Source organism: Cebus imitator, unplaced genomic scaffold (genome assembly GCF_001604975.1).
Source record: "Cebus imitator isolate Cc_AM_T3 unplaced genomic scaffold, Cebus_imitator-1.0 Scaffold124, whole genome shotgun sequence".
NCBI classification, from domain to species: domain Eukaryota; kingdom Metazoa; phylum Chordata; class Mammalia; order Primates; family Cebidae; genus Cebus; species Cebus imitator.
Window position 1 is genome coordinate 699808 of NW_016107439.1, and position 12074 is coordinate 711881.

The window sequence follows — 12074 nt, forward strand, 5'->3', positions numbered from 1 at the left end:
AAAAAAAAAAAAAAAATTGGGCCAGGCACAGTGGCTCATGCCTGTAATCCCAGCACTTTGGGAGGCCAAGGCAGCCCGATTGCTTGAACCCAAAAATTCAAGACCAGCCAGGGCAAGATGGTGAAACTCCGTCTCTACAAAAAATACAAAAATTAGCTGGGCATGATGATGCGCACCTGTAATCCCAGCTACTCAAGAGGGTGAAGCAGGAGGATCACCTGAACCCACAGAGGTCAAAACTGCCATTAGGCGTGATCATGCCACTGCACTCCAGCCTGGGTGACAGAAGGGGACCCTGTCTCAGAAAAAGAGAGGTTTATCTTCTGATGGGAAAGTAGGAATGTTGAGAAGAGGGCAAAAAATTGACATAATAGAGGGAAGCCTGGCCAACAAGGTAAAAAACCGTCCCTGGCCAACAAGGTGAAAGGGAATCCAATCCAGTGCTCAAGAGGGCCAAGTTTTGCATAGAAATTCAAAGTTAGTTTACGGTTCCAGGAAAAAAGACGTAAATGGAAGAAATGAATGGTAAATATTACTGGTGTCTTATCTAGTAGTGTCTTCAAGTTATCCTCATCTTTCATTGTCTTTGAGGTATTTTCCAACTCTGTAAATTGCAGACAACTGATAGAAATGCAAACAATTCTTTTCTATAGACATACAAGTGAATTCGGCCCAGTGGAGGCACAGTTGATTCCCATTCCCCATTATGGAGGCCAGTTGTGCATCTATTAAGCAAATTCATTTTGACATGCCTCATATCTATATATATGTATCTGTTTTTTAGATTATTTTTTGGACTTGGTTCAACATCTTACTGCTTCCTTTATTAGTCAGTTAAATAAAATCTTTAGCACTTGTTCATTTTATATTTATATGAGAATCATGATTTTACATTTTTTTTTAAAGAGGCCAGGTGCAGTGCCTGTAATCCCAGCACTTTGCGAAACTGAGATGGGAGGATCGCTTGAGGCAAGGAGTGGAAGATCAGCCTGGACAACATAAGACCTTTACCAAAAAAAAAAAAGGATCCTTCAACAATAGTAACCAGAGGGAAGGTAATGCATAGGTGGGTGGAAGTGGTGGTGCCAACTAGCGCAAGTTCTTTCCAATAGCTTCCATTTTCTGAGAAAAGAAAAGATGTAAAATAGAAGAGTGGTAAATGGACTAGAGAATTTTAATATGACTGCAGCATTAAAAGCCACCTGAGGCCAGGTGCGGTGGCTCACGCCTGTAATCCCAGCACTATGGTCAGCCGAGGCGGGCAGATCCCCTGAGGTGAGGAATTTGAGACCAGCCTGGCCAACAAGAGGAAAACCCGTCTGTACTAAAAATACCAAAATTAGCCAGGCCTAGTTGTAAGGTTGGCCGAGAGAAAGGAGAATAGACCCAAAGTCAGGCACGCAAGTTTTATTAACCTGCTGGGCTGCTTCTGTGGCTTCCTAACAATCAGAGCAGGCAGCCCTGAGTTTACAAAACGAGGGGTATATATGGGGTGAGAGGGGCATAAGGGAGTTTCAGGACTGAAGTAATTTATCTGCTGAGAGAGTCTGTCAACTTGTAACAGACCTTCATCATCCTGTGACTTTTGTGGCGGCAGTTTTAAAAGAGAGAAACCAGGACTTTTTACAGATATGTGTCAAACAGGAATTTACTAGTATGGATAACACACATTTGTTTTCCCTGTCCTCCCTTGAGCTGCCAGGCTGTAATCAGGCTTTGCTTAATTGTAGCACGTCTGGCAGCCTTGATGTGGCGCCTCTGTAGGGGTTCAGGAATGCAGCTGCAGAGCAATCAGAATGAGGGAAGGGGTCAGCTTGCGTGGAGGGGGTTTTCTAAGGCAGCTTGTTCCGAACAGTAGTGACAGTGGCCTGTAATCCCAGCTACTTAGGAGGCTGAGGCAGGAGAATTGCTTGAACCGGGAACCCGGGAGGCAGAGGTTGCAGTGAGCCGGGATCACACCACTGCACTCTCCAGCCTGGGTGACAGAGCAAGACTTCGTCTCAATTAAAAAAAAAAAAAAAAAAAAAAAAAAAAAAAAAAAAAAAAAGAAGAAAGAAAAGAAAGAAAGGCAAGGAAGGAAAGAAGGAAGGGAGGGAGGGAAAGAAAGGAAGAAAGAAGCCACTTGAAGTTAGTGGTCACGAATTTAAAGTGAGCTGTTAGGCCAGGCGCGGTGGCTCATGCTTGTAATCCCAGCACTTTGGGAGGCGGAGGCGGGTGGATCACGAGGTCAAGAGATCGAGACCATCCTGGTCAACATGGTGAAACCCCGTCTCTACTAAAAATACAAAAATTAGCTGGGCATGGTGGTGCACACCTGTAGTCCCAGCTACTCAGGAGGCTGAGGCTGGAGAATTGCTTGAACCCAGGAGACGGAGGTTGCGGTGAGCCGAGATTGCGCCATTGCACTCCAGCCTAGGTAACAAGAACAAAACTCCGTCTCAAAAAAAAAAGTAAGCTGTTAATGGATTGAATTTCTCCAGGCACAGTTCAACTGCATAGGTGCACACACAAAGGAGGGTGGGTTGAATTTAACCAGGATTGTGGCTTTGCTAAGTGAGTAGGCAAAAGCAATGTAAGGAGGCAATAGAATTGGGGATATATATATATATATATATATAAAGGACTGATTATAAAGATTTACTAGGAATTTAATCCAGGCAAGGAGGTAGGAGAAGACTCATGAGAAATGAATGACAGTGGAAATGTGATGAGATCAATAGACTGGCGATCCCAGTAGAGTTGAGAGGTTGTTGGAGTTGCAGTACTAGAACGATGAGCTGGAAAGGCAGGTGTTATTCAGAAAGGGAGAAAACAACGCTATTTCTGTTTGGGGTCAGCATTCTAGCATCTGAACAGACATTCTATTGTTTGAGGGTCACTTACCTGCTAACCACCACACTCCCCTTTTTGTGTAGGAGGACAGGTGTTTTGCATGGAGCGCTTATTTCTCCCTTCTAGTCTCTCTCAATGTGATGATTCCATGCAGTCAAGTCTTTTTTTTTTTTTTTTCCAAGAGTAAACAAAATCTGCTATGTGGTAAATCAAATAATAATGTCCTTTTTATAGTGTGTATCATATACCATAGTTCCTTTATATTTTAAATATGACAGTCATCACTTTCTNTTTTTTTCCAAGAGTAAACAAAATCTGCAGACAGGCAAGGCAGCATGACGAGCAGGGTCTCCGTGGAAGGTCGTGCAGTTTGTACACTGCACAAAGGACGCCAGGCTGAGGAAGCAAGTGGGGCTGAGATCCATCTGAGCTCTGCACACTGAGCTGTGGCCCCATCACCAGCTGACTTTTTTGGTGCACAAAAGCTCATGCCCTGCCACCATGGGCCTGTTCCTCAGGTCATGCCTTTCCTACTTCCCAGAAAGGTGCTATGTAGGCCAGGAGCTCTGATGAAGACTGCATATGCACCATGAGGTTTTAGCCAGAGGGCTGGACTTGAGGGAGATGTGCCCTTTTGTTGAGAAATTCCTTGTGGACTTGTATCCTCAAATTGCTTCAAGTGTTCAGTCTTTTTGAAGGAAGAGACCCGATATTGTACTTCTCAATTATATGCATAGGGTAGCTCTTGATACCTACCAAATACAGTTTCATTTGGATAATTAGGTTTTGCTTTTCCCAAAACCAGTAGTTGGCTTTCTAGGAGATCCCTGCTATTTGAAAAAAACGATGAGGGGTCATTGGCCTCTCCACTGTTTCTTGTCTATTTATCAGGAAAACCTTAGATTAGACTAATATATTTATGAACAACCAGTTGAATGTTTTTTTTCCCCTGATAAGTAATGTGAAAGAGTGAGCAGAAATTGCTTAGATAGGTTACAGGGGTAAAGAAATTTGACTTGCACATTTACTGTTTAAGGTCTTCTTTAATATATCAGCTCATTTTGAGAGCTCTCATTTATCAATGGTTTTTGAGTTTTCGGGCACCTTCTGCAAATGTTGCAGTTTCCTTAATCCAAATGTCTATTAAACTACATACAAAAACATCTGCAAAGGCTTTCTTTTTTTTTTTGTAGGAATTCTGGCAATAACTACTCATTGAAGTAAAAATCTAATACAGAGCACAGCTTCGTAGAGACAAAATAACCCATGCTTACAGTAAGCAAATGTTAGTGTGTAGGATGAACTTCAACAAAAACAAAGGCTATTTTTTACAGTCAAAAACAAAGGCACACTTTTATAGTCAGTAGTTAACCTAGGGAAGGCTGCTAATGAGGTAGTTCAATGTCATTTCCCCTGACTTAATAGTAGTAGAAAATCTAAGATTAAGGCTATTCAAGTAAGCCAACAGGAAAATCATGTATCTCCACCTCTAAGCTATTTCTGGGTCCTTGTGAAGAATTTGTAAACTCCCTGATGCTCTCCCTTTAGGCACATGGAATATTTTCACCAACACCGACAGCAGTGCTGATTCTGACGCTGCAAGCACAGCACAGTTCTCAATTATTTCCCACTGGTGGCGCTTTCACCAAAGGCCACGTGACTGTTCTCAACCCCTTTCAGGACATCACTGTTTCCTCTTTTATCTTTGCCTAGAAATGTAACGTTTGGGCAAAGAAGGAAAAGGGGAAGTAAGAAGCAGGGATGAGTGAGAGAGAGAGATAGCAGGAAAGAGGGGTGGGAACCTGGACGCTGCAGCTTTCTCACAACCCCTGACAGGGTGTGTCGTGGGGGATGCTCATTATTTTACTTAAGAGTACAGTGAGATTCCAGAACATCAGCCATATCTCAAGTCTAACCTGGGCATAAAATTGCATGCTAAAATAAAAGACATTTTTCCCCAAATAATTTATTAAAAATTAATATGACATTTGTGTGGAAATTAAGACCAAACTGCAATACGTTTTCCATTTCCAATGTACAAAGAGTTTTGTACCTGAGAATGGCAAATTCTAAATAATAAGTAAAATAAATGTGGAATTTATTTAAATAGATTGAGCCACAGACTAATCTTAATTAAGTGATGTTTGGTTGACGGGAGAGAAAATGCTCTGCTGGAATTGTTGTAAGAACTTTCAAATGTGCTTGACTTGCATGTATTTAAAGATATAATAAAGGCTGGGCGTGGTGACTCATGCCTGGAATCCCAGTACTTTTGGAGGCTGAGGCGAGTGGATCGCCTGAGGTCAGGAGTTAGAGACCAGCCTGGCCAGCATGATGTAACCCCATCTCTACTAAAAATACAAAATTAGCTGGGCATGGTGGCTCATGCCTGTAGTCCCAGCTACTCAGATGGTTGAGGCAGGAGAATTGCTTGAGCCCACGAGGCAGAGGTTGCAGTGAGCCAAGACTGCACCACTCCAGCCTGGGAGACAGAGTGAGACTCCATCTCAAAAAAAAAAAGATATATTAAAAAGAGGCGGGGCATGGTGGCTCATGCCTGCAATCCTAGTACTTTAGGAGGCTGAGACAGGAGAATCATCTGAGGTCAGGAGTTCATGACCAGTCTGGCCAACATGGTGAAACCCCGTCTCTACTAAAAATACAAAAATTAGCTGGGCATGGTGGTGCACACCTGTAGTCCCAGCTACTCAGGAGGCTGAGGCTGGAGAATTGCTTGAACCCAGGAGACGGAGGTTGCGGTGAGCCGAGATTGCGCCATTGCACTCCAGCCTAGGTAACAAGAACAAAACTCCGTCTCAAAAAAAAAAGTAAGCTGTTAATGGATTGAATTTCTCCAGGCACAGTTCAACTGCATAGGTGCACACACAAAGGAGGGTGGGTTGAATTTAACCAGGATTGTGGCTTTGCTAAGTGAGTAGGCAAAAGCAATGTAAGGAGGCAATAGAATTGGGGATATATATATATATATATATATAAAGGACTGATTATAAAGATTTACTAGGAATTTAATCCAGGCAAGGAGGTAGGAGAAGACTCATGAGAAATGAATGACAGTGGAAATGTGATGAGATCAATAGACTGGCGATCCCAGTAGAGTTGAGAGGTTGTTGGAGTTGCAGTACTAGAACGATGAGCTGGAAAGGCAGGTGTTATTCAGAAAGGGAGAAAACAACGCTATTTCTGTTTGGGGTCAGCATTCTAGCATCTGAACAGACATTCTATTGTTTGAGGGTCACTTACCTGCTAACCACCACACTCCCCTTTTTGTGTAGGAGGACAGGTGTTTTGCATGGAGCGCTTATTTCTCCCTTCTAGTCTCTCTCAATGTGATGATTCCATGCAGTCAAGTCTTTTTTTTTTTTTTTTCCAAGAGTAAACAAAATCTGCTATGTGGTAAATCAAATAATAATGTCCTTTTTATAGTGTGTATCATATACCATAGTTCCTTTATATTTTAAATATGACAGTCATCACTTTCTNAGGAGAATTGCTTGAGCCCACGAGGCAGAGGTTGCAGTGAGCCAAGACTGCACCACTCCAGCCTGGGAGACAGAGTGAGACTCCATCTCAAAAAACTACTAAAAAATTAAAAATTACGCAGGCATGGTGGCACCTGCCTGTAATCCCAACTACTTGGGAGGCTGAGACAGGAGAATAGCTAGAACCCCGGAGGGGGAGACTGCAGTGAGCCAGGATCGCACCATTGCACTCCAGCCTGGGTGATACAGTGAAACTCCATCTCAAAAAAAGAAAAAAAAAAAAAGAAATAAAAGAATCTTAGTTTAACAGTTTCAGTTTATAGCTCCAGGGATGGGGGTGAGGATGATTGACTATGCATTTGATATGTGTCTTATTAATCATAAAGTTCTTTACCCCATAGCAAAGTAAATGCAAAGCTTATCTGCATAAAAAGAATAAACAACATCTCAGCCAATAAGCCAGAGAATCTTATGCTGCACAAATGTGCAGTTTTTACTGAGTTGCCGGTTTTCTTTTATACCATGCATTTATTTCCCTCTGAATTAATCACAGATATTTTCTTTAACATAAGCTTTTTGTTTTTTTGAGGTGGAGTTTTGCTCTTGTTGCTCAGGCTGGAGTGCAATGGCTCTATCTTGGCTCACCGCAACCACCCCTCTGACCCCCGGGGTTCAAGCGATTCTCCTGCTTCAGCCTCCCGAGTAGCTGGGATTACAGGTATCCACCACCACACCTGGTTAACATAAGCTATTTTAAGTGTAAACTTTATTCCTGAATATCTTCAGATACATTCTGTTAGTTCAAACAAACTCAGGCAGACATTAATCCAATTTGAATAACTACATGTGAATGAAGCTACAGTATTATTCAATCCAGAGTGTCACTTCCTTTCACGAAGGATTGCTATGCATAAATATAAAAGTATTTTATCTTCTGATGCTTTCACTTTTGAAGTACTCCCTTCAAAGCATGTAAACAAATATTAAACAAAGGAGCTTTCAAAATGTTCTGTTAGGCTATGATTTGAGGGGGAGATGAGTAGAAATGGCTATGATAGTTATTTAACTGGAGATCTTTGGTAATATGTGAAAGTATAAACTAACTCCAACAAACTCATTTTTCCCTGAAACTTTTGGTGTAAAATTATATATTATTTTGAGACAGATACTCTGTTGCCCAGGCCAGGCTGGAAGACAGTGGCATGATCTCGGCTCACTGCACCCTTGATCTCCTGGGCTCCAGCGATCCTCCCACCTCAGCCCACTCCCAAGTAGCTGGGACTACAGGCGCATGCCACCACTCTTGGCTAATTTTTATATTTTTTTGGTGGAGATAGAGTTTCACCATGTAGCCAAGGCTGGTCTCAAACTCCCAGGGCCCAAGCAATCTGCCCACCTTGCCTCCCGAAGTGCTGGGATTAAGTGTGAACCACTGCATCCGGCCTATTATTATTTTGAAAGGTTATTCTGTTTTTACTGAAATGCAACAAACGTTTATTGAGCCTCTGCTATATTATTATATAGTCCATTCCTACCAGGCTATTGCAGACATTGATGATCTTATCTCTTCCTTTGTGTATGTATGTGTGTGTGTGTGTGAAGCTGTTTGTATATTTTTGGTTAGTATGCTTGTGAAGCAGCTGGGAGAAGTCTCATCCACTTTTTATCAGTTGGTTGGTTTTATAAAGCATCTCAGAAAGTGGACACAGAAATCACAGATCTGCCGTTACTATTTTTTCTTTGAAGATACTTTGGAGATTCATTTTTTTGAGTGGCATTGCCATGCTCATTCAGTGAAACCTTGTAGGGTATAGAAATGGAACAGAGTTTTAAACAGTTCTGCAGAAACTGTACTTTGGGTTCCAGACTTCACCGTCCTTAGGCATCCAAACCATCACCTAGTTTGCATTCTTCATGACTGAGTTTCACTTAAAACAAAAATGGTAGGAAGGCCTTCCTATGCTTTGGGTAGGAGACAAATTTGCTTTTGTAGAATTGGTGGCTGAGAAAGGCAAACAGGGCCTGACTAAAGAAGACATATGTCACCACTAGCCACCAAGTTAAGTTGTGGAACCCAAAGGTGACAGCCATGGAAATGTAGATCATCAGCTCTGCTAAGTAGTTAGGGGAAGAAACATATTCAAACCAGTCTCCAAATGGAATCCTGTGGTTACTGTGAATGACCACTCCTGAAAGGGTAAAAGAAGATCTCATAAACATTTAAAGGTTTGAAAAGAAAGTTTCACCACTTCACTCCCAAATCATTTACAGAAGCTTTTTTTTTTTTTTTTTTTGAGACCAGGTCTTGCTCTGTTGCCCAGGCTGGAGTACCTTGGTGCAATCATGGCTCACTGTAGTCTCAGCCTTCCAGGCGCAGGCAATCCTCCCATCTCAAACTCCCCAATAGCTAGAACCACAGATGCACACCACCATGCCTGGTTAATTTTTTGAAGTTTTTGTAGAGACAGGGTCTGCTTATGTTGCCCAGGTTGGTTTCAAACTCCTGGGGTCAAGTGATCCTCCCACCTCGGCCTCCCAAAGTGCTGGGATTACCAGTGTGAGCCACTCTCCCAGCCCAGAAACTCTTATTTAGAAAAGAGTATCACACATGTGTGTAAACCACCATCCTGTCATACTTCTTTTTTTTTTTTTTGAGATGGAATATCATTCTTGTTGCCCAGGCTGGAGTGCAATGATGTGATCTTGGCTCACTGCAACCTCTGCCTCCCAGGTTCAAGCTATTCTCCTTCCTCAGCCTTCCAAGTAGTTGGGGTTACAGGTATGCACCACCATGCCTGGCTAATTTTTGTGTTTTTAGTAGACATGAGGTTTCATCATGTTGGTCAGGCTGGTCTCGAACACCTGACTTCAGGTGATCTGCCCACCTCAGTCTCCCAAAGTGCTGGGATTACAGGCGTGAGCCACCATGCTCGGCCTGTCTTGTCACACTTCTACTGTCAGTCTATTACATATTGAAAAGTCATATAGTTGGGTTAAATTGTCAACTGTCAATAAGCACAAGAGGAAAGCCAGCTACTCCAGCAATCCTCCAAGCTAGTAATTAAGAGCTCAGACTCCAGAGTCAGACTGCACAAGTTCAAATCTTGGCTCTCCCACTTACTAGCTGTGTAACTTTAGATAAGTTGCTTAACCTCTTTGTTCCTTAGTTTTCTCATCTGTAAAATGAAGACTGGACTGTACTCATCTCAACCGGGCATGTGAAGCTATACGTAAAACACTCAGAACAGGGCCTAGCACAAAATAAGTACTTGATAAATATTAAATAAAACTATTTAATTTTTTGGCAGGGCGCGGTGGCTCATGCTTATAATCTAGCACTTCGGGAGGCTGAGGTGGGTGGATCACCTGAAGTTGGGAGTTCGAGATCAGCCTGGCCAACATGGTGAAACCCAGTCTCTACTAAAAATATAAAAATTAGCCTGGTGTGGTGGTGTATACCTGTAATCTCAGCTACTCAGGAGGCTGAGGCACAAGAATCACTTGAACCCAGGAGGCGGAGGTTGCAGTGAGCTGAGATGGTGCCACTGCATTCCAGCCTGGGTGACAGAGCGAGACTCTGTCTCAATATAAATAAATAAATAAATAAAACAAAACTATTCAATTTTTGAGTATTTTTTGAGACAGACTCTAGCTCTGTCACCCAAGCTGGAGTGCAGTGGTGCGATCTTGGCTCTTTGCAACCTCTGCCTCCCAGGTTCAAGTGATTCTCGTGCCTCAGCCTACCAAGTAGCTGGGATTATAGGTATGCGCCACCATATCTGTATACTTTTTGTATTTTTAGTAGAGACAGGGTTTCACCATGTTGGCCAGGCTGGTCTTGAACTCCTGACCTCAAGTGATCCGCCTACCTTGGCCTCCCAAAGTGCTGGGATTACAGGCGTGAGCCACTGTGCCTGGCCTATTCACTTTTTAATATTTCAAAAAACATAATGGAAACTGTACCTGTGATAAGTCAAGACAAGCTAACTTACAGGTCAAGTTTTTATGCTGTGGCTGGCATTGACTCTGTGGTGACACCAGCTCTCACATGCTGATTGACACAAAATGTAGAACCACAGGATGTTAGGGCGACATGGGTCCAGAGAGATCTTTCAGTGTAAGCCTCTCATTTTCACAGATGGGAAGACTGAGGCCCAGAGAAGTGTCTTGCTAAAAATAAATATTTGATATAGTCAACTAACTAGGGCAGGAAGGCAAAGCATGCAGGACCATGGAGAACTAACTTCTGAGGGTTAAAATCTGTAAGTTGAGGCTCTAAAAGAGGTCTCACCTGCTTTATTTTTCCTGAGATTGCTGAGAATAACGTGACACTTATACTGATGGGCAGATGACCAGATGAACATCATCATCCCGAGAATATGGAACCACCGCGTTTGCATCAGGAGATTTTTCCCTGTCACATAGGCTACAGGAATAAGAATAGTTAGCCAACACCAAACAACTTCACAGGCTCAGGGAATTAAACAAATCATTTAGTCAGCAGAAACGCAATTATCCACTTATTCTGTTCCTCAATATCCTAATATAATTTCCCAACTACAAAGAGGGGAACCTGTTTCTCAATATCCTGATGTAATTTCCTGATGTAATTTCCCAATACAAAGGGGAGCGCCCCGTCTCTCTGGATAAAGGTGATGTGTTCCTCAGCTACTGGCAGCTTCAGTCTCCCTGGCAGAGAAGTCCATACAGATACATTCTCCTACTTCTTCTTTAAATGCTTCAGGCACAAAGTTCAGCTCCCCTACTGTGATCTACTCTTGCATGGTAAGACTCCTTTGTGGTTCCCTTGCTAAGCCCAGTCTTAAATCTTCTTTCTTATGTTTGACGGTGAGGAAAACATTTTCTAAGGAAGTCTCTCTCTGAGCTACCATCCTGCCAGGGAGAGCCTGAAAGCAGATTGCTGACTTGACTAGCTCTGGCCAGGGAAGGAAATTACCAGTGGAAAGGCTATGAGGGAGCTTTCTCAAAAGAGGGGACAGTCAACTGCAAGATGAACAACTCGATGCTGTCCCAATCTGGATGAGAGAGAACACGGTTGAGAAGCTGAGTTTCGGGAGTAGAAACACTCAGAAGCATCATCTTCCACCTTCTTCTCTGGCTGCTAGGAAGAAGGGAAGAACGCAGACCATCTGAGGTCCCGAGGAACAAACCACTGGCTTCAGAAAGGCAAATAGGGACTTCCCTCTGAGCAGCAGGAAGCTGCCGCTAGCCTAGTCCGAGGCTTGACAGAAGAAACAAATGTGTCCACTGACAATGGGCATGAGCCTGAGGCTCTGGAGCAAAGGGGGAACCCTAAAAAGCTGATTCAAGCAAGAGAACCAAGGATCATACGATTCCACATGGCCACCTAGAAGCAGGAATCAGTTAATGATGGCTAAGGACTGATAAATATCTACCAGTCTACCTGTGTCAATTACTTTTAAAAACTTGTTCTAGGCTGGGCGCAGTGGCTCACACCTGTAATCTCAGCACTTTGGGAGGCTGAGGCGGGCAGATCATGAGTTCAGGAGTTCGAGACGAGTCTGACCAACATAGTGTAACCTGTCTCTACTAAAAATACAAAAAAATTAGCTGAGTGTGGTGGTGTGCGTCTATAATCCTAGCTACTTGGAAGGCTTAGGCAGGAGAATTGCGTGAACCTAGGAGGCGGAGGTTGCAGTGAGCTGAGATTGCACCATTGCACTCCAGCCTGGGTGGCAGTGTGAGACTCCATCTCAAAGA

The 12074-nt window shown here is 43.1% G+C and overlaps 1 protein-coding gene across 2 annotated transcripts in view; it reads right to left on the reverse strand.

Annotated features, from left to right (window-relative positions):
• Positions 1 to 7081: 7081 nt before the first annotated feature.
• SRD5A3 (steroid 5 alpha-reductase 3) overlaps positions 7082 to 12074 on the reverse strand; it is a 22127-nt gene continuing 17134 nt past the window's right edge. The window contains exons 4-5 of one of the 2 annotated variants that reach the window (XM_017540252.2): positions 10624 to 10758; positions 8048 to 8521 (exon numbers count right to left, since the gene is read on the reverse strand). In XM_017540252.2, the coding sequence (XP_017395741.1) occupies positions 8262 to 8521; positions 10624 to 10758 (395 nt within the window). In that variant the 3' untranslated portion in view covers positions 8048 to 8261. Of the gene's footprint in view, positions 8522 to 10623; positions 10759 to 12074 lie in introns of both variants that reach the window. The other variant, XM_017540253.2, reaches the window with a different exon arrangement.